Source organism: Cricetulus griseus, assembly GCF_003668045.3.
Source record: "Cricetulus griseus strain 17A/GY chromosome 1 unlocalized genomic scaffold, alternate assembly CriGri-PICRH-1.0 chr1_1, whole genome shotgun sequence".
Lineage (NCBI taxonomy): Eukaryota > Metazoa > Chordata > Mammalia > Rodentia > Cricetidae > Cricetulus > Cricetulus griseus.
In genome coordinates, this window is record NW_023276807.1 from 10580995 (window position 1) to 10603423 (window position 22429).

Consider the following 22429-nt stretch of genomic DNA (forward strand, 5'->3'; position numbering starts at 1 on the left):
TGCGTTAACATTTTTTTCTGTGAAATTGCTGACATCAGTAATGAAAAAGACGCTTCTGTGGTTGCTACCCATGCGGCTGTGGACATGGCCCTCCTGACTTTTCAGAGTTATATGTGGGTGAGGTGACAGGCAGACGCACATGGTCCCCACCACCGTGGCACTCATCGGTGACTCTGCTCCATATGTTCCTCTAACACGGATTTCCATCTGGTTTTAGTGAACTGGACATGATTTCCACAAGGGTGATGGACATCAAGCTTCGGGAAGCTGCTGAAGGCCTTGGGGAGGATGGCACAGGTGAGGTCCCAGCTTCCCCTGCTCTGGGAAGAGGCTGTGTTTGTGTGTTTGTGTGTTTGTTTGGAGCTGGGCTTTGTGACTTCCTGTGTGGAGAGGCATGTTTAGTCCCTGGTGTGCTCAGACATTGCCAGCCCCACACTGACTTCAGGACCCTTACCATTTAGCACCATTTGGCAGCATTTCTCTCTTGCTGCTCTGCCAAAGAGTTGGGGCTTTAAATGTCCTTTTCCTTTTCCTGGAGGTAAACATGGCCCTGTATTTGACTTGAAAGCAAAGGAGCAGGGGCTAACCCAGGAGCACCTGCCTTTTGATGTCAGAGGCAGGAGGATCATGAGCTCAAGGCCAGGTTGAGCTACATATAGAGGTCAAGGCTAAATGGATTCATTTATCACCCAACACTTTCCAAAGCTATGCATAGCAAGTTTTGTAAAGCACAGGATGAGCTGATCCTCCAGAGAAAATAATTACACCCAACGAGCCTTTGACCCTTCTCTTACGACTTTTACAAGGCCTTATCTTAGCTTCTGCTGCGAGCCAACTTCCAGGCTGTGAATCATCACCTCAGAACACATTCTGATCTAGTCATGGGATTGCTATTTATGTCTTGATACAGTTGTGAAATCAATATTAAAAGACACTGATCTCCCTCGGTGCACATTCTCCTGAATTTTCAGCCATTTCACTCACCTCATATTGTTAGCAAGGTCTCCAACCTTTCTTGTTTAAATTCAAAATCTCAGGAGCGATTTTCTTTGACTTAGGTCAGGAAAAATAACTTCCAGTGATATTAAACTCAACGGCCAGCTACTACCTCCAGACACTTATCCCAGTGAACACTCTATTTCATATAGGAAGATGAGTTGTTCAGTTTATATTAAGACCACTTTTCTGCTCATATTTCAGTAGGTACCAAATACATCCAAATACGAGGTGGGAGTATTTTAAGATTAATCTTCAGTGGGGAAAATGGTCATTCAAACTGCATTCTATCAGGGGACACTGAATTACTGCTTTTTAAAATAAGAAAATGTTACAGTATTTCATTTCCCCCAAAATAGCTTCAGTAGATGCCAGTTTGGCCTACATAGGTCCCCATGAGGAATCAATTCTAGAAAATGAGAGTATCTAGGTATTGTATTTTTTTGTTTCAAATAATAGTGAACTTACTATAAACAGACCAACCTTTCCTGCTTAAATTTTGAAAATTCTAGATGAGAATATGAGTTGAAAAGAAAATGGTAACTCAGAAAGATAAGTGAGAACATTTTCCTTTGGTCTTTTACTCTGAAATTTTGAATCTCGTTTTCTTGTAGGGTAGGATATGGGGGGGCGGGGGCAATTAGAAGGCAAGATACAGGATCTGAGGAGATCGGTCTAATAGTTGTCTTCCCTTTGGTAAGCTGCAAAGATGGAGTGGGTGTGACCCACAGATAAGTCAGCCCTCCTGCAAATTTGTAACTTTGGTCAGTTAGCCCAGAAAACCTCAACCCTTGAACTTGGGTCAGTAGTGCTCCTAGATGAGACATGACCCCAGGGTCTGTGCAGAAGCAAACTGTCTTCTTGAAAGACTGTCAAACTGTCCTACCTAGAGTAGAGCTCTTGGGAGGTAGAAACTGGAATTTCAGACATGGAAGGTCCACCTCAGCTACATAGGAAGTTCAAGGCCAGCTCGGGATTCAGTAAGACCCCATCCAAACAAACAAACAAACAAACAAGCAAACAAACCAACCAACCAGAGAAGCGGGGCTGGAGAGATGGCTCAGCAGTTAAAAGCACTTGCTCTTGTAGAGGACCTGGGTTCAACTCCCAGAAGCTACATGGTGACTCCCAACCATCAATAACTCCAGTTCTAGGAGATCTGCATGCTGCACTTACATGCATGCAGGGAAAACATTCATATATGTAAGACAGAAGAAAATGAATAACAGGAGAAAGAGAGGGAGGAGCAGGAAGGAGAGAAACAGAGAGAGAAAGCAAAAAGCATCATCGATCTGCACCTCAGATGATCCAAAACAACTCAAAGTATGCTACAGACACACATGTAAGACTCTAATCCTTTACAAGGAGAAGAGTAAAGATTTCTTACCTACAGTTACACCAGAGTTCTTAGATTCGACACCTTAATCCATAAAAGATAACTTATATGAATGGAACCTCATCAAAATTTGAAACTTTTTCTCTGCAAAAACACTATTAAGATAACAAAGCCGGGCGTTGGTGGCGCACGCCTTTAATCCCAGCACTTGGGAGGCAGAGGCAGGTGGATCTCTGTGAGTTCGAGGCCAGCCTGCTCTACAGAGTGAGTGCCAGGGCAGGCTCCAAAGCTACACAGAGAAACCCTGTCTCAAAAAAAACAAAACCAAAACAAAACGTAAATAAATAAATAAAAAATTAAAAGGAGAGACATTTTGGCAGTTTCTTACAAAGTTAAACACTGAAATATTGACCAAAGTGCAATGAAAACTTAGGTTTACACAAAAACTGAAAGTGACTTTATTCGTGTTTGTTAAAAGTCATTTGGCCAGTCAACCAATCAATAAATATATTAACTTAGGTTTACACAAAAACTGAAAGTGACTTTATTCGTGTTTGTTAAAAGTCATTTGGCCAGTCAACCAATCAATAAATATATCTATATAAGGGAATACTACTCAGCAATAAAAAGGAACAAACTATCGGTGTCTAATAACAGTGTAAATGAGTTTCTAAGTGAAAAGAGCCAGAATCAAAAGGCTATATACTGTGACCCGATCTACACACTGTGACTTGAGCCCAAACTCTAAGAGCAGACCCATAAATGGCTGCATGTTAAGGCTGCTACCTGAGGTAAACATGAGGAAATGGTATAGACTGGTGTTCTGCATCTGGACTGAGGAAGTCATTGTGCTGCAATGCAGATGCCAGAATGATGTTTACCATAATTTAAAATAGTTTAAGTGATATTGCAGATTTTAAAAACAAGTGGATTTTTTAAAGGTAAAATATAATTAGTAAAACTTCAGTGTTTAGATCAAGAACAGATTACAGCAGGTCAAGATCACAGGGAATCCTATTGAATGCAGAGTGGAATGATGAAAAGATAGGAAACATCAAAGAAGACAAAGGCAGAGCTAAGTGATAGCCTGAAGCATGCATTCACACCTAAGTGATAGCCTGCAGCATGTATGCATTCACACCTAAGTGATAGCCTGCAGCATGTATGCATTCACACCTAAGTGATAGCCTGCAGCATGTATGCATTCACACCTAAGTGATAGCCTGCACCATGCATGTATTCACACCTAAGTGATAGCCTGCACCATGCATGTATTCACACCTAAGTGATAGCCTGCAGCATGCATGTGTTCACACCTAAGTGATAGCCTGCAGCATGCATGTGTTCACACCTAAGTGATAGCCTGCAGCATGCATGCATTCACACCTAAGTGATAGCCTGCAGCATGCATTCACACCTAAGTAAAAATACAAAGGGAAAGATTTAGAAAGCCAAAGTTCAAATTAAAAATCTTAAGTCCAAGGAAGGAAGGGCTGCCTTCACAGGAGCAAAAGGAAAAGTGGTGGCTGAATTCCTAACAATACAGTAAAACCCACGAAACCATGACTCAATAGAAAAAATAACTACCAATCTTGGAGGCCAAACCTGGGAAGGATATATGTCAGGACTGAGGGAGAAACAAAGGTATTGTCAGAAACCTGAGTTTGCCACTGATAGGCCCTTAAAAGCTGTGAAATAGAAATTGACAACCAAAGAAAGGTAATAAGACCATTTCACTCCCTCTGAAATTGTTAGGATGAATTTATTTTAAAAGTTAGTAGAGATATGGAGGGCTGGAGAAATGGCTTGGAGATTAAAAGCACTGGCTGCTCTTCCAGAGGTCCTGAGTTCAATTCCCAGCAACCACATGGTGGCTAACAACCATCTGTAATGAGATCTGGTGCCTTCTTCTGGCGGGCAGGCATACATGCAGGCAGAACACTGTATACATAATAAATAAATAAATAAATAAATCTTTTAAAAAAATAATAGAGATATGAAATAAAAACACAAAAAGAAAATGGCAGTGTCCAAATTGTCATCTTTAAAACAAACAAGAAAATACATTGCTTTTTGCACATTATGGGAAGTTTATTGGAACTGTCAATATGGTAAACCATAAAGTAAATCACAACAGATTTGAGTAGAACAAAATTCAGAGTACATTATCTCACCACAGTGAAATTAACAACAAAGAGATAGAAGGTTGTCATATACTTGGGAATTTGAAGACATGCCTTTCTGTATAACTCACAGATCTAAAAAGGTATGGTCATGGAAATCAGAAAATACTTCTAACCAAATAATAATGAAACACTTTCATAATGTGTAGATCTTAACAGATCTAAAGAGAACTATTTCCTGAAATTTTCTTATTAGCAAAGCAGGGACTGTTTTAAAAATTTAGGCTTTCATCTAAAGAACCTTTACAAGGTAAAATAGCAAGACTGGACCTGGGGTATTGCTCAGTGGTAAGGCTCTCACCTAGCATGCTGGAGCCCTGGAAGAGCCTAACTCTTTTCACACGTCATCAGTATATTTGACCAAGGAAGAAGGACAGGGTACAAATAACTAATACATGGTAAAGGAGGCGCTGCTACAGATCCTGTGGATGCCAAACCCATAAAAGTGTCTTAGTAGTAACTTTTGCCAGTACATTTGAAATTTTGAAATGTAGGTAAGTCCCTAGATAGTGAAACAACAGAACAGATTGAAGAAGCAGGAAAGTGGATCAATCCTATACTGTTTAAGAAGCTGGATCTCAATGCCTAGGAGAGGACGAAATCAAAACATTCAAGATGGCCAATTAACTATTTAAGTACTTGTGATTAAACTGATTTAGGTGTCTACACACATGCAGTGCCTGTAGACGCCAGAAGAGGGTGCCAGTTCACCCGAAGCTGGAGTTTCAGTTGGCATGAAAAGGGCACAGCTGTTGCACTCTGCTCTCTGTGGCCACCTCCTACCCCCCCCCCACTGTTCATGCCCTAAGCACACCTGGGTCTCAAGACAGGGATGTGATCTATTTGTTCAGGTCTCTGGGGACACCTAATAATTTGTTGACTATTGGAAGTCCAGGTGGTGTCCCCATCAAATGCAAAGACCTCCTGAGAGTCTTTCAGTGTAAACTCTGGATGGAGAACCATCTGCACACAAGATAAACATGTCATGGTGTGAAAGCAAGTTTCCACTGGATATTTAAAAAACAAAAAACAAACAAACAAACAAACAAACAAAAAACAACTGCTGTAGAACGTTGTCCCCTGTGGAGAGACATTTGCTCCAGTCTTGCTGACAGCAAAGTCATGTGACCTTCCAAGGGGACTTGCCCTGGTGAAGTCATGGGCTCCTGGATCTGATAGACCCCATGGGTAAGAATGAAGGTGACATCCAAGAAGCTCAGCCTGGACACAACCTCTCCACTGTAGGGATGGCCACAGCTTTTTCGTTTTTCTCACCCATCCCAACACACAATTTTAAAAACTTAAAAATAATGTATTTTTTAAAGAAAATAACTTGGGTTCTCATACAGCCTTGGCCTCATCTGGCGTGCTATGTGTACATCATATATGAAATAATATGTATATCCCATGGACTTAAAGAACATGGTGTCATGTGAGAGGAAACTTGCTTGGGTTTTGATCGTGCTCCAATGTTCTTGGCTCCTTTACTGACGTCCTAAAGATATCAACAAGGAGGCTGGAGAGATGGCTCAGAGGTTTAGAGCACTGGCTGCCCTTCCAAAGGACCCACATTTGAATCCTAGCACCCACACGGCAGCTCACAACCATCTGTAACTCCAGTCTGGAGTGATCCAAAGCTCTCTTGGCATCTCTTTGGCCAGTGCATGCATGTAGTACACAGACATACACTCAGGCAAAACATTTATATGCATGAAATTGTAATTTTTTAAAAAGATAAAAGCCAATACTTGTTTCGGGGGCAGACCTTATAGATCATGTGCTTCTCTCTGTAGCATTTGAGTCCTTGCTTTTCTTGTCACCTGTGTCCGTCGCAAACCTGCTAATCTGTGTGTGTGTCTTTTCATCTGTATAGGAAAGAAGAAATCCAAATTTAAAACATTTAAGAAGCTGTTTGGGAAGAAGAAGAGAAAGGAATCGCCCTCATCCACGGGAAACAGCACCTGGAAGCAGAGTCAGGCCAAGAGCGAGGTCATTGCCATCGAGTCGGGGCCAGTGGGCTATGACTCCGAAGATGAGCTGGAGTAAGTTGCTGTCACATATAGCTGGCTTGTGAGCCTCAAGGAGGAGGGGACGTTGGGCACAGGAGATGTCCGGCACTCTTAACTTCAGTACCTGGTAACCTGTCGGATCCCTGAACCTCCTCCCATCCTGGGTGATCCCCTTAGGAGCGCCTCAGTAGATAGTGCCTGTTTATTAACTTTCCAAACACAAGAATGGAGGAGGGTGGGGGAAATGTGATTGTGTAGTTGCTGCCCGACAGGTGCCATGAGTATTTAAAAGTTCACAGTGATTGTGGCTGGAGAGATGGTTCTGTGGTTAAGAGCACGTGTTGCTCTTGCAGAGGACTGGGGTTTGGTTCTCAGCACCCACATTATGGCTCACAACCATCCGTAACTCCAGTTCTGAGGTATCCGATGCCTCTAAGGGTGCTGGGCACGCGTGTGTGCCACACCATATGTATGCAGACAAATCACTCATGTGCATAAAATAAAATTTTAAAAATCTTTAAAAAAAAAAAAAAAAAGGCCGGGCGTTGGTGGCGCACGCCTTTAATCCCAGCACTTGGGAGGCAGAGGCAGGTGGATCTCTGTGAGTTCGAGGCCAGCCTGGTCTCTAGAGCGAGTGCCAGGATAGGCTCCAAAGCTACACAGAGAAACCCTGTCTCGAAAAACCAAAAAAAAAAAAAAAAAAAAAAAATCTTAAAAAAAAAACCCATATATTCACAGTGAGGAGATGGTTCCATGTAGGTCTGTAATTCCAGAGCTCCCATAGCAAGATGGGAGACAGAAACAGAGGAATCTTCATGGGGCAGTGGTGACCAACAACCAGCCCTGTCTCAAACAAGTTGGAAGGCAAGGACTGACACCTGAGGTTGTCCTCAGTGCACCTCAGCACTGTGGCATGTGTGTACCAAGCTACCCCCAACATGCGTTCGTGCACGCGCACACCCATCCCCACCCACCCCCACCCACACACCCACACACACACAGAGAGAAAGAGTGAGAGAGAGAGAGAGAGAGAGAGAGAGAGAGAGAGAGAGAGGTTTGTTAACTGCCTGGTAGCTGTATGAGATGAGGCTATGAACCATCACAGAAATGAGCAAAATAAGCCATAAACCCACCTGCCCTGTATCACACAGCAGAAGGGGCAGGGTTGGGAGGAGGGCTCTGGTTTAATTTAATCAAGAATGCTTAAGGACCTGGAGCACAATGTGGGAAGCACTCATCTCTCGGAACTTAAACGCTGACTGATCCAATAAGGACTCTGATCGAATAGAACAAGGCCAGCCGATGCAGAAGAAACAGCTTCTTGTTGTCTGGGCTTAGTTCAGACATCCTGGGATGGACACTCCGGCAGCTCTCGTGGACAAAACTTTGCTTTTCTAATTTGTGTTTCATCACAGTGCAGTCATGTTGTCTGTCCCATTACTCCCACCATCATATTTTGGACTGAAGAAAAGAGGAGGCAGCTTGTAATGTCTCTTAAACATTGACTCTCATTTCAGGATAAAATGCCAGAAAGAATGGTAGTGTTCCAGAGACAGGGACAGGGCAGCCCGTCTCTAGAGGTGGAGAAATTACACTGGCCACTTGGTGGCACTAGATGACTGAAGATGGAAAATCATAGTTTGATTTCCCTCCCACCCCACCCCCACCCCCTTCCCAGAGCTAGTTAAAAGCAGAATAGACATGTGGGTATCTTGTAAGACTATGCACAATTGTGGGATGCAGGAGAAGCAGCCCTGGCTAGCCCCAGGAGACCTCTAATGACCACCCCACCTCCTGGTGTTCAGAAACAAGTCTGGGAGCGATCCATCCGGCCACAAACAGGAGCATAGCCAGAGAGCCAGGCTCTGGGGGAAATGCTCCTTCTCATAGGAACTCAGGGAAAGTGGGGACAGGACCCTTGATATATGTCTATGACTAGCACCTGGTACAAGCATGATTGACATTCCTTAATGAGAAAGGAAAGATGGTGGGACGCTAGTGGAAAGATAGCTCAGCAGTTAAGATTGCACACTGTGTAGAGGACCTGAGTTGGGTTCTGGGCACCTAGGCAGGTGGATTCAATCTCCAGGATTCAACCCCTCCGGCCTCCATAGGCACCTACCTGTACTTACAGGCACCTGTACTCACATACACACAAGAGCACACACGCACACACACACACAGAGAGAGAGAGAGACACACACACACACACACACACACACAGAGAGAGAGAGAGAGAGAGAGAGAGAGAGAGAGAGAGAGAGAGAGAGAGAGAGAGAGAATTTAAAAGTGATTAGAGATGGGGTACAATGAGACAATGAAGTCCTGGAATGAACAATGACATTTTTCAAGGTCAGTCTCTATGAGAATCGCCACCAGCTTCTGCAGCAACTTCCACAAGGACACAGGCAGCCCAGTTCCTGTGCTGGGGCTGTCTTGGTTCTGGCTTCATCTGTGACAGCCCCCTCTGGGTCCTTTTGCCTACAGAACACACTGTTCTCTGCATCTGAGCCCGGTACACTTGAGTTCTCCCAGTTCTGTAGAAGTTCATGTTGAACTAGAGCAGCTGTTCTCAATCTACATATCAGATATCCTACATATCAGATGTCTACAGTACGACTCACAACAGTAGCAAAATTACAGATAACACGCAGCAATGAAAATAGTTTTCTGGTTGGGGCGGTCCCTGCAACATGAGGAACTGTATTAAAGGGTCGCAGCATTAGGAAGGTTGGGAACCAGTGCTCTAGAGACACGCTGAGCTTGGGCTGCCCCTGATGCTTCAGGAGGCTCGTAGTTTCTGGGTCTCTCAATTGTTGATGCTGCAATTGAGCACTGGATCCTGGGTGGGCAGTGTCAATACTGCTCCAACCTTTACCTGATGCTGTCAACATGTGGGTGGCCCATGTCCTCAGTGCAAAACTGTGGTGTTTCTGTTCCTTCATTCATTTTACATTTTGCTAGCTGAGTTCCTTCTATGAAGAACTATCCTGTATCAGGGGCTGGAGAGATGGCTCGGTGGTTGAGTACTTGCTACTCTTGCAGAGGTCCTGGGTTTGGTGCCCAGCCCCTACATGGTGGCTCACAACCATCTGTAACTTCAGTTCCAGAGACCTGATGCCCTTTTCTGACCTCCACAGGCACCAGGCATGAGTATGTTGTACATACGTGTAGGCAAACCCTCATATGTGTATAAATTAAATAAACCTAAAATAAAAATTAGCTTTCCTTCGCCACCTGCATGATAGCCTGACATACAATCTATTCAGGAAGAACAGAATGAGGTTGCTCCAATCAAAGAGTAGTACCTGATACCTTCACACCTTTTAGTAGTGACCAAAAAATTAGGTTTTCCCCCACTGAAGGATCATTGTGAACACAGTGGGTTTTAAGAATATGTATTTGCTTTATTTAGACAGAATTTCACATAACCCAGACTGGACAACCCTGAACTTTTTATCTTCCCTCCATCTTCAGAATGTTGGGATTACAGCAGGTGTATGCCAGCACCACCATTTTCATCTGGTGCTGCAGATTGAACCCACGGCCTAGTTCTCTGCCAGCTGAGCCACGTATCAAGTCCAAACACACTGATTTCGAATATATCTGATTTGCTTTGAACCACAGCAGTCTTTTTCATTGTCTTACTCTGGGCTATCAAGGGCCACTCCCAATTAGCTCTTTGGTCATGAGCCCAGCCATCTCTGAAATGTCCCTTGCGTTCCTATGCAGTGAGTGATTCCAGGTTAATGCTAGGTATTTCCTGGCTTGGATCCTTTTCACAAGCCCTATTTCCTTCCTTTAAATGTAAAGTTGTCTCAAATCATACTGTGGTCATGGTTGCTAGCTGGCTGCCATCTCCTCTAGACCTCTCATGGGTTGAAGTAGGAAATGGGTTTATTTTTAAGAGAAGTCTGAGCGATTCACTCACTAACACTTCCAATTCCAGGAAAGATGAAACTTTTTATTTTTTCTTTGTATTATTTTGTGTTCTACTGAAAAACTTGGACTTTAACAAACTGACTGTTTACTTCCTATAGAGGAGTAACTTCTCTTTCTGCCTCCCCAGTGCTGGAATTACAAGCATGTGCCATCGTGTCTGCCATAAAAATTAGGCTTCTTTTGGTTTTGTTTTTCTAGTCTTAGAGACTTGCCTTTTTGGTTGATTTTGTGTCTTGTTGTGTAACACATTAAATAGTTTCAAAGACAAAACTGAAAACGTTGTTACCTCTGTACCTTTGACTCTGTTTCCCCTCTCTAGTTCTTTCCTTCTCACTTAAGGAAACCACTCTCATGTATCTTCCATGGACCAGTTTTTTTTTTTTTTTTTAATTAGCAGGCATGTGCACATACCCAACACATATTTGTGTGTATACCCACCCTCCACTCAAACACAGCTGATGTGCCAATCTCTATCCCATGTGCTCTGTTTTCACTTAGTGTCCTCTGGTAGTTCAGCGTCCTCACCCTCTCAGTCACCTGCCTAGCCCTCCATCAGACACACAGTAGCTCATTTGATTTGACAACTGCTGAAGGACACATGTGTTGTTTCCTTTTGTATAGCTTTTGCAATAATGAACGGCCATGTGCCTGTGGCCACTTGTGGTTTTTCCTCTGTATCAGAGGCCTCTTCCTGCTGCCTCTACTCCTAGTTACATCTGGACTGGAGGTGTTTGTCCAGTAGTTGTGGTTTCTAGGGTATGGCCCCAGGCTGTTGACTATAGGGAGTAAATCTAGGTGTGTATATGGCCTTTGAATTGAGAGTTGCTGTTAGTGTGTGCTTTCTGGGCTACACCTAAGCTACACCGTCTAGGCACTCTGGATTTCTAATAGTAAGCTTACTATTGCAGCATGGAGAGGAAACACCTTTGAGCTGGGGTGCTCAGTGGAAGAGCACTTTCCTGGTGTGTGTGTGTGTTTGTGTGTGTGTGTATGAGCGCGCACACACAGTACTACTAACAGCAGTTGGATATGCAGTGAAACAGGCCACACCTCATAGTCCCCAGTGCCCCATAGAGGACAGGATGCCCAAGAAGGACAGGGTGGGGCTGGTATGCACAAGATGTCCCGTGCATGCAAAGGCGGCTTTCCTTCCTTAACCAATGGTCTCAGTCATCTCCTTCCACCTATTATTTAGGAGGCAAGGAAAGTCTGACAGCTAATTCCCACATCCTCTGAGAGCATTTTATGAGTGTACTGTGATTTCAGTTCCAAATCAGGTCCTTGGGCTTGAAGCCGGGCTTCCATGATCCGGGCACAAGCACAGTGGTAGGATATACAAACCGTGCCCAATCATAAAACAGGGCCCATCTCTGCAGACTTTCAGTTCTTGTTTCAAATTGGCCATAGATGTGTGATCTGCACCATCATGGGAAGATGCTGCTGTGCCAACAGCCTCCAGCATATGGTGGGCTAACACATCAGCTTAGCCCACAGTCCATGACCTCACCCTCCCAGGACATCTGATACAGATTCCCACAGAACCCAGCCAGCACCAACCTTCCCTCTTTAAGGCTTGCTGTCTTGGACCTCACACCTTGTCAAACCTTGTTTTTTCCACTAATCAAAACAAATTTCCTACAACCTTCAAATATTTGAGGAAAATGCCCTCAGTAGAATGTTCTGACTAGTGTTTGACAGTGACAGGGACGAATGAACAGTTGCTAACCATGAGTCCCTAGGATCAGGGACAGATGGAGGTGGACAAAAGCTCACAGTGACTCTTTTTATCCTAGGGAGTCCAGGAGCACCTTGGGCAACCGTGCCCTCTCACACGATAGTATTTTCTTTCCTGAGTCCGGACAGGACCCTGCTAGGCCTGTGCGGGTGTTTTCCCAAGAAAATGTGTGTGACCGGATCAAGGCTCTGCAGGTAAGTGTTTGCTTGACACTGCCACTTGGGTGTCTGTCCAGTGATAACCCAGAAGATTCTAAGTAATTTTAATTTAGCAATTCAATGCGATTGAAAGCAGAGTCACGGGGTCTTCACAGTTCTCCTTGGGCAGGCAATCTGGTCATGTTTGGATGGCCTGTTGGTGACTGCCTGATGAATAAGGAGGACAGCAGTGAAGGCTGGGGACAGGCACTCTTTAGGTTGGTGCTCTGCACCATGCAGGAGCGCCGAGGTCATTTCCTGAATGAATGAATGAATGAATGAATGAATGAATGAATGAATTGTTCATTCTGGAGAGCAGGAAGACTTGTTGCTCGGTGTTATTGATGAAAATACTAAGAATGACTGCTGTTCCTTCAATCCAGATGAAGATACAATGTAATGTGAAAATGGGACCACCGCCTCCAGGAGGCATTTCTACCAAGAGGGCAGAGGAGACTGGTATGAGCTCGGAGGATGACGGGCTGCCCCGGAGCCCCCCAGAGATGTCCCTGCTGCATGACGTGGGTCCAGGCACGACTATAAAGGCAAGTGCAGTATGCGCCCTCGAACCACACCTGCCAGTAAGCGCGGCTAGAACTCTAGAGGCCCTCTGTGTCTCCCCACAAGATCTCCACGAATGAGGGAGACCTCGTACTATCATTTTGTGTGGTTGTATGGTCACTCTGATACCATCTGCTCTGTACCTTGTCTTGTCTGAGCAGATGCCCAGATCCAGAATGCCACTGGAAAAGGAACTAGCTACCGCCATGTCTCCCTGCTATCATGACATTGGCCAGAGGACAAAGTGCACAGTAAACACTTGATAGCATTCAGCTCTATGCCCCAGTCACAACCGAAGGAACCTGTTGGTTTGGGCAAGTCACATGGGGCCCTCTGGGAAACAAGGCAGCCCATGAAGTTTGGCCAGCAGTGTCTGACCTCAGTCACTAGAGAAGTAATCCTAAATACCCTAAATACTGCCCTCCCCATAGACTCCATATCTTGAATAAACACCCCAGCACGCTCATGATGCCATGGTTTATGGTAAGAACATTAATATTCATATAACGTATTCATATATAAATGACAAAACAGATGGCCACTTTCTCCATATTAATAAGCCCTCTTGCTGAGGACAGATGGATTGGAATGATCCTAATTATATTGACACTTGAAAAACAAATAAAGAACAGAGTTCATGTTTGATAGCTGTGTGGCACACCTGCCTTGGGCATAGTGGGAAACTATACAAGGAAACTATAGAATTACCACTTCTGGGTTGGTGGAATTGTATTCAGTAACCACTCGACTTTGGTACACAGACATTCCCCCTCCCCCCTACATATACTAGTTATTTTTTGTAGTGTGAGCTCTCAGAATATTACTAATGAAAAGTCAGGATGGTGATGTGGCTGATTTTAAGTCAGCTCTAGGGTTGGGAACTCCCATGGAGTTGCCCAGAGAATTACTCCCAGAATGTGGCTTCTGGGTGAGCATATCCCTGCTCACAGTAGAGGTGGACATTAGGCTACCTACACCAGCTCTCCAACATCAGGAAGGGCTAGATGATGAGAAGGTGGTCTGTCCTGTCACCTTACACTGTGGAGTTAAAACTGCACCTGTTAGCACCTTAGAACACTCTGGTATACTGTTCCATTGTCCCTGTTTCAGATTAGCTTGGTTGTGCCACGCTCTGTGGTGAGGCGATTCCTGTTGAAAGCGACCTGCCACTGACTTATCTTTGACTTTGCCCTCCTTCCTGTACCCCTTAAGCCTGTGGCTCTCAGGGCAGCTGATTTTGTCTGCAATCTGCTGGATCTGGCAGGAGGAGCAGCTCAACTCCAAACCTGATTGCCACTGCAGTGCACAGATTTTAATTAGCCAAATGGGGCCACTTGTGCTGCGCCAGCACTTACCTAATCTTTTATTCCTCTAGTTATTATTACTTTTATTTTAAAATGAGTTCTGAGGGGTTTTTTAAATCAGTTTTTAGATAGCATATCCAGTCTACTGTCATCATAGAAAACCAAAATTTGGGAGCGGTGGTGCACGGCTTTAATCCCAGGAATTGAGAGGCAGAAGCAGGTACATCTTTGTAAGTTCAAGGCCATCCTGGTCCATATATTGAGTTCCAGTACAGCCAAGGCTACATCAAGAGACCTTATCCCAACAAACAAACAAACAAACAAATGTATATAATATTTAGTCCAGTGCACCAATAGAAATGGGCAGGGTTTTTTTGTTGTTGTTGTATTGTTTTATCTGTGTTTGCTTGCTTAAAGGTGGCAGGGTTGTTCTCAAAGCCCAGCACATCCCAGATTCTTTCTGTGTACCTTGCTCCTCATGTGGGCTGCGGGCACTATAGTATCTGTGCTTTGTCATGAAACACACCTTTGCAGAACAACTAGCACTCCAAGAAGTGGCTTGCTGTATTCAGTGGGGCGGGTGTCTTAGGGTGTTTCTTTCATTCTTCCGCATGGCTGCCAGAGGCACACCCCCACCATAACCCCACCCCATCCCCATCCCACCGGACCCCACCCCCACCGGGCAATGTTTTTGCTCATTTCTGACTGTCAGTTCCTCCCCACGGAGGTGTAAACTAGTAACATGTCTGTAGCTCATCATATGGTACCTGGAAGCCAGGCTCCCTGAGAGACTTCGGAGACCCTTTAGAATGAACAAAGAAAGCACCTGAAGGGCTGAGCAGGGGCTCAGTGCTTTCTATGACCTGCACCCCTGAGATCTCACTGCTGGGCCACGTACCAGCTGGGTGAAATCAGCGGGTCCTTCCACCCCTGAAGACACTGGGCTAGTTTCATGGGTGAATGTAGCTATGGAAAGTCTTCCTGTTGAAGAACCCTGTTCACATGGCCTTAGGGTTGGCCCCCACCCTTTGAACTCCCAGCCATTTGCTCTAAACAGATATTCTAAAACATTCTCTGTCAAGAGCCAATTGAAAATATTCTTTCCCAGGTACAGTCCAAAGATAGCACAGAAGCATGCCACAGGGGAGTTGGTAGGACAACAGTCTCCACCCTTTGTCACTAAATTAATGTTTGGTGTGTTTGTTCTTTGTACCATGAAGATCTTAGTGTCCTCATCGCGGCCACCGTCTCCTGACCACATGAGTGATGCCACTGTCTCCTCTCGGACATTGGATGGCAGCCTGGCACCTGTGGCTGACTTCAGCCAACCTCCAGAATTCTCTTCCTGCCTGGACAACTCTGCAGCTAAACACAAGCTCCTGGTTAAGCCCAGAAACCAGCGATCAAGTAAAATGAGGCGCCTGTCTTCGGTAATTGGCCTTCCTCCTCTGTGTAGGGATGGGATGGGCAGGCTTGATAGTCTCACCCACTGCCTAGCCACATAGCACTTCTGAGTACCTCCAAGGTGGATCAAACCACATTGTAGATGCTAGTCTTACTCATCTTTTGCCCCTTGCATCGGGTATATCTCATTTGCATAAACACCCTGGTCAGACATTAATAGTTGCATGCCTTTGTTCATTCTACAAACATCAAGAATCCACTGTTTCATGTTACAACCTGACATTCTCCATGCCTGGACTCCTCTTAACTTGACTGGGCTTAGATGCCTCAGCTTTAGAGAAGGTGAGGGGTAGAGGGCAGGGGGCAGGACAGTCATGGCCAAGGAGAGTGCCTCACATTGAGAAGGACTTATAGAGTAACATCTTCCCTGCCCTTTCCTCAAGACACACTTGCAGTTACTGAAGATTTTCCTGACAAGCTAGGCATATCCGCTGGAGACAAACAGCAGGGCCCATTTGGGTTTCAGGAACTTCCTGGAGAGAATGAGTTTTCTGTTTGGCATGTGGGAGGTGCTTTGTAAACACAGGCTGACAACCCTTCTTGCTGCCCCCCACCCCTACCCCAACATTGCTGCAACTTTCTTTAGTTTTAAGCTTGCCTTCATCATGGAATACCATTTTGTAAAATAACTACAATGAAAACCTAATGTAAGTCAGCCTTAATTTCCCCTTCGCTGCTTGGCAGAGAGCAGGTCTGACTCTCTCAAGTGCTCAGTGGCGTCTATACTTCCCTAGTGGTCGCCACTGCTCCTTTGTTCTGTGCTGCTGGTGTCTGCTGCCAGGGTCTGCTCATCAGCCACTTTGCTCTGGGTCCTGAGATTCTTCTTCCCACAGAGGCCCTCCTTATGCCTCAGATCAGGCTATCAGGTGCTCTCTGACTTCAGTGATGGCAAGGAGCCACGTCTTGCCCCTCCAGCTGCCGATCAGCCACAGGGCACTTCTATAGAGACTTGATGGTTGTTTGGGCGCCACTGCACAGCGAAACCTACTTTCCCCTCTCTTTTGATCCCCATAGCCTGTAGAGCTGCCTCCTCTATCTCCCCCAAAGTCCAACACACAGGAATCCTTAGAGCTCCCACAGCCGTCTCTTCTAACCCATGCTGCTGTCCTTGCTAGGGTAGTCTCAGCTGTGTCAACAGGTTGTACATTCTCTACTCCAAGGCATTAAGACTCTGAATCTCTTGTAAGTTCTAGAGCAACAAAAGAGGAGGGGGATAAGGGCTAGAGAGATGGCTCGGCAGTTGTCATGCAAGTGTAAGGACCAGAGTTCAGATCCCCAGAACCCAAGTAAATGCTGTGTGTACATGGCAACCGCCCCCTGTAATTCTAGCCCAGAGCAAGCTGGCTTATGAAACTAACCATATCAGTGAGCTCTGAATTTGACTGAGAGACCCTGCCTCAATAAATGAGGTGGATGATGGATTGAGGATGACTCCAGACATCACATACAGGCATCTATATACATATGCATCCATATAGTGTATCCACATATGTACAAACATCCATAGATACACACGGACACCCCCACACTTGCAAATACACACACACACACAAATGGGAAAAGGCAAAACAAGGGAAAAATGTTAAAGAGTTGTTATTAAAGGAAAAAACTCTATTTTGCATGATGAAACCTTGGCTATCAAGACTGATATTTATTACAAAGTTGAAACATATTTGGCTGAGCCCCTGGGCCCCCACCTCAGCAGAAGTTGGGAGGGATAGCTGCTGGTTATTGCCTCAGTGTTTTACACTGCCAGCCATGTTAGCAGAACCATGCTGTGGGTATGATTCTAAATGAAGTTAGAGCAGAATGCCTGCAAAGGTTTACAGCTTACACCACTGGGTCCTCAGGCCCAGCCAGGCAGTGCTAGGGATAAGGAATGTTGTCAACTCCACTTTAACAGGACCACTAAGATTGGATGACTAGTGCTGGTCTGGTGGCTAGAAGAGCTGCCAAATGCATGACCCAGAGCTTAGGCAGAGACCGATGCCTCCTCTCAGCACCCTGGGCTGCTCATGGGTTGGCAGGACCACCTGCCCTGGATTAATGCACACTGCACCATGGATCTTGCTTCCTGGCATGCTGACATAGGTATACTGCTAGCCTCAATTGACTCTCCATCTTGGTACAGGCTGGGCATTTCTGTTTCCTTGGGATGTTTCCAGAGTGCCAAACCACTGTGAAGCCACAGAGGAGGAAATGCCAAGAAGATTGCCTAGATGGAGTAGGCACAGCGTACCCTGGCAGTGGTGGGGAGACTGAGTTCCTGCCTGATGCAGCTATGCAAAGTCCTAGCTATGCAGAAGCTGCTTTTCTACCGTTTGGGCTCTCCTTAGCATCTGATTCCCCCATCTGGAGAGTATACCCCCCACGCTAGCCTTCATCCTGCAATATCCCCCCATAGGCACCTCCTGTAGCTGCCAATAGATGAGCTGGAAGGTGCTCTAGCCAGACTGGGTCCCCAGCTGTCTGCTGAATTGGTCTGGGTTCTGTGATTGGTGGCTTCAAATCATGATCCATTTCCTACTGAGCCCTCCACATCAATAACCTCCTAGAGTGGCAAAGGGCCAGTGACATGACCAAGTCAAGAACCTCAGCTTTTGGCAAGAATGTTGTATAGATTTCTTCCTTCAACTTCTTTTGAAATCCAAAAGAAGACAACTGTGCATTTTGGCAAAAAATAGCTTAGGTATGGTCACAGAAATCCCAGACCTTTTGTGATCTTTAGCAAGCAGATGCCAGCAGGAAAATGTTTAATAATAAGTAAATAAATAAATAAATAAATAACCGTTTGGGGTTATAGTTCGGGTTTAGAGCACTTGCCTCGCTGCACAAGGCCCTGGATTTGATCCCCAGCATCACAAAGATAAAAATAAAATATCAGCAACAAGAACCAACTCTGTCGTACCCAAGATCACATTTCCTGCCTTGGGGAACAAGACAGCACCGTGTAATACAGCAGCCTGAATGATCCCCAGGGGTTGACGTCATGAACATTTTTCAATAATCAGCCGCAGGACCTCTAACCGCTGAATCATTTCCACACACTGCTTTTGCATGACCTGTGTCTGCCTTGATTTTTCATTTTCTTCCTGAGAGGAGGAATTGGGTGTGTAACAACAAAGAGCAAGCCAGGCCAGCATCTGAATTCCAGAGACCTTTCAGAAGAAAAATGCCACAAGGCAGTGTAGGGTACAGGCTACATTAGAGAGCCAGAGAAGGAAGCGTCATTAGCTTAGGCAAGTTATCTGCAGGGCGTAAAGACTGAGGGAGTCTGGCAGGTGCTGGTAGAATGTCCTGGATGTACAGAGTGGAAGACAGCATCAGGCACAGTGGGAGAGCCCTGCTTGACATGAGTGTAAAAGACCAGAGAACTTAAGACTGAAATCTTTGGATTTTTATCCTGTGGTTCGCAATTGGCCATGTTTGACCTGATACAAATAACTTTTCAAAGAAAACTATCTGGTTTCTCAATGAGGGCACAACCCGGGAGAACAATGCCTTTTCACCTGGGATTCCTATTAACAGCCAGTTAATTCAGTCTTGACCAGAGTTTCCATGCCTTTGGACTCCTGGCTCTCCAAGTACAAAAAGACAATGGGAGTCCATTCCTCACTCAGATAAGTCTAGAGTGAAACAAAATTAATGAAGAATGTAAAGCAGGACAGATAGTTTGTCTATGTTGGTCCTAGTCCCAAACGGGCAGGCACCATTTGTTTTGTGGCTTGGACATATGAGCTACATATTTTTTTTTTTTTGAGAAAGGATCTCATTGTATAGCTCTAGCTGGCCTAGAACTCAATATATAGACCAGGCTGCCTGACCTCAAACTCATGGAGATCTGCCTGTCTCTGCCTCCCTGGAGCTGGGATTAAAGGTGTGTGATAACATATCTTGATGCATGGGTTGCGTTTACGTCAAGGGCCTGGCTGCTGTGGCTCTTCTGAGTTTATGGAACAGGTTCCTTGTGAACTCATAAGGGCAGCTGAAGATATCTGTGTGGGGGCGTCTGCTTCAGCATCAGCCTTTGAGAGGTACCGTGTTTCCTGAACCTCGTTTAGTCCTAGAGGAAGCAAAGAAGGGATAGGCTATCCAATATTTGCTTCTGTGTTGATGTCTCTCACCTCTGTTTCTCCTAGAGGGCACAATCTGAGTCCCTGAGTGATCTGTCATGGACCCTGGAGGAGGAAGGATACGAAGCGAAACATTTATTCCAGTTCAGCATAGACGAGAACTCCAGTTTTGGACAGCGGGATTTGATGCTGGGTAGAAGGCCTGAGCTTGGGGGACCTGCAACCTTACTGCTACCTGGAGGGGCCTGTGCCAGGCGTGCACGCCTACAGCACAGCACAGCTGTCAGTGCCAGCATGGAAGAGGGAGATGAACCCTCAAGCCACCGGGCAATGCCAGAGGCTGCTGAACCCATGGCAGTATCAGAGATGGAGACCCCATCTCTGCCAGAAGGTTCTCCGTACCACGTTCCCCACAGGGAAATCCAGAAGGAAGAGCTGTCCTCTGGAGGCCTGTGTCCCCTAGTGGAGAGCACATCTGAGGAGGTTGTTTGTGGTTCTGGAGATGTGGAAACTCCACTATCCGATGTCCCTGAGGGTGGCATGACACCTTCCAAGGAGGACTCCACGCTTCACGAGGGAGACACAACATTTCCTGCAGGAGACACAACACTTCGTGAAGGGGAGACCATACCTTCCAAAGAGGGCATAACACCTCCTGAAGGAGATATACTTCTCAGGGAGGCCATGGCACCTCCTGAGAGAGACATGTCACCTTCCAAGGGTGACATTGCACCTCCCAAGAGTATCATGGTACCTCCTGAGAGAGACATGTCACCTCCAGAGACAGACTTGTCACCTTCCAAGGGAGCTGTGGCACCTCCAAAGAGGATCATGGAACCTCCAGAGAGAGACATGTCACCTTCCAAGGGAGACATTGCATGTCCCAAGAGTTTCATGGCACCTCCAGAGAGAGACCTAGCACCTCCAGTTAGAGACATGTCACCTTCCAAGGGAAATGTGGCACCTCCTGAGAGAGACATGTCACCTCCAGAGACAGACTTGTCACCTTCCAAGGGAAATGTGGCACCTCCCAAGAGGATTGTGGCACCTCCAGAGAGAGACATGTCACCTTCCAAGGGAGACATAGCACCCACTAAAGGGATCATGGAACTTCCCAGTAGGGACACAATACTTCCAAAGGCACCACCTCCTGAGACTGTCACTGACACCAACTTGGAGACACCTTCAGATACAGAGAGACAGGACCAAAGTGTCCAGAAGGAGGAGGAGCTGCCCCTGGTGGTACCAAGGCCTGAGGGAGCAGGGACAGAGTCCTCCACAGCCCCTTCCCGGAGTCCTCCAGTACCCAAGAGCTGCCTGAAGCACAAGGCCTTGGCCTCAGGTGGGTCCCCTGTGGAGCCTCCTCTTAAAGAGCCCAGCCCAGGAGTCCAGGACAGAGCAGTTGTACCCCCAGCCCGCACCAGGCCTGCACAGGCTGCGACATCAGGGGCTCCAGAGAAGGCAGCCCTGGGGAAGAAGACTGAGCGGAATACTGAGCCACAGCGCAGTGTTAAGAGGTTCTCCGTGACCTCGAGCAGAGCACGTGCCCGTGCCAGCAGCTCTCGCCTTCTGGAACATTCTGGGCACGTGCCTGCAGGGGGGCGAGCACCCTTGCTACGGAGTGGCCTTGCCTGGAAGAGTGAGGCAGCTCTTGATGACCTCCAGGTGCTACCAGAGCCCCAAGACAAGAAGGCAGTGGGTGGTGACCCTCAAGACTCAGGAGACATGGGGGCTGGCCGGGCAGGACCGGGCAGGAGCCTCCAGGATGCTGATCCGTGTGCTTCCAGTGTGAAAGAACCAGCCCTTGGGGGGGACCAGAGCCCCTTCCCAGTCAAACTACGGTCCACCTCGCTCTCCCTCAAGTACAGAGACGGCTCTGCCCAGGAGGCCAAAGCCATCAAGAGGTACAGTGCTGAAGTCAGGTTGGAGAGAGGAGGCCTGACTGTACTCCCCAAGGATGAACAGAGCCATGCCGGGGTTGCCCCTGCACTGCGAAGTTCCAGGTCCCCCAATGGGCAAGGGAAAGGGAAGTCCAGGTCTCCTGAGCAACCCAGTACCAAGCCACCCCTGCCCAGGAAGCCACTCCTCCAGAGCCTCACCCTGCAGTACCCACCGGCAGGCCTGGATGCCAGCCCCGGGGAGTCTGAGAGACTTATACCAGTCATCCTGCCTCCCGAGCCCAGGAAGGAGAAGTCACCCCACCAGGGAGCTGGTAAGAGCCCTCCAAGGTGCTGTTGGGAATAGATGGCTCAGCAAAACAATGTTTGCTGGAATGTGTTGCAGGGACGCTCACGAAATCTGTAAAAAGAGGCACACAGACCTTAGCACAATGAGAAAAGGAAGAAAAGGTCAAATTTTCTTAGCATTGTTGAGAGTTAGGAAGCTGAGGCTGTCACTCCTGTCTGCACAGGCTGGGGATTCAATCACCAGCACCAGAGTAGTGGGGCTAGCATGATGGCTCAGTGATTAAGAACTTGCCCCTCTGGAAGAGGACTGGAGTTTGGTTCCCAGCACCCATGTCTGCTGGCTCACGGTAACTGCCTATAAGTCCAGCTTCAAGGGTTCTGCAAGCACCTGGACTCACACATGCACATGCTCCAAACACACACACACACACACACACACACAC

At 46.4% G+C, this 22429-nt stretch overlaps 1 protein-coding gene across 2 annotated transcripts in view; it reads left to right on the forward strand.

The window, feature by feature from the left end:
* Positions 1–227: 227 nt before the first annotated feature.
* Positions 228–22429, forward strand: part of Cracdl (CRACD like) — a 39480-nt gene continuing 17278 nt past the window's right edge. Inside the window, exons 1-6 of one of the 2 annotated variants that reach the window (XM_035453217.1) lie at positions 228–297; positions 6389–6557; positions 12260–12395; positions 12782–12952; positions 15484–15693; positions 19867–22012. In XM_035453217.1, coding sequence (XP_035309108.1) covers positions 228–297; positions 6389–6557; positions 12260–12395; positions 12782–12952; positions 15484–15693; positions 19867–22012 — 2902 coding nt within the window. The remainder of the gene's footprint in view (positions 298–6388; positions 6558–12259; positions 12396–12781; positions 12953–15483; positions 15694–19866; positions 22013–22429) is intronic. The other variant, XM_035453218.1, reaches the window with a different exon arrangement.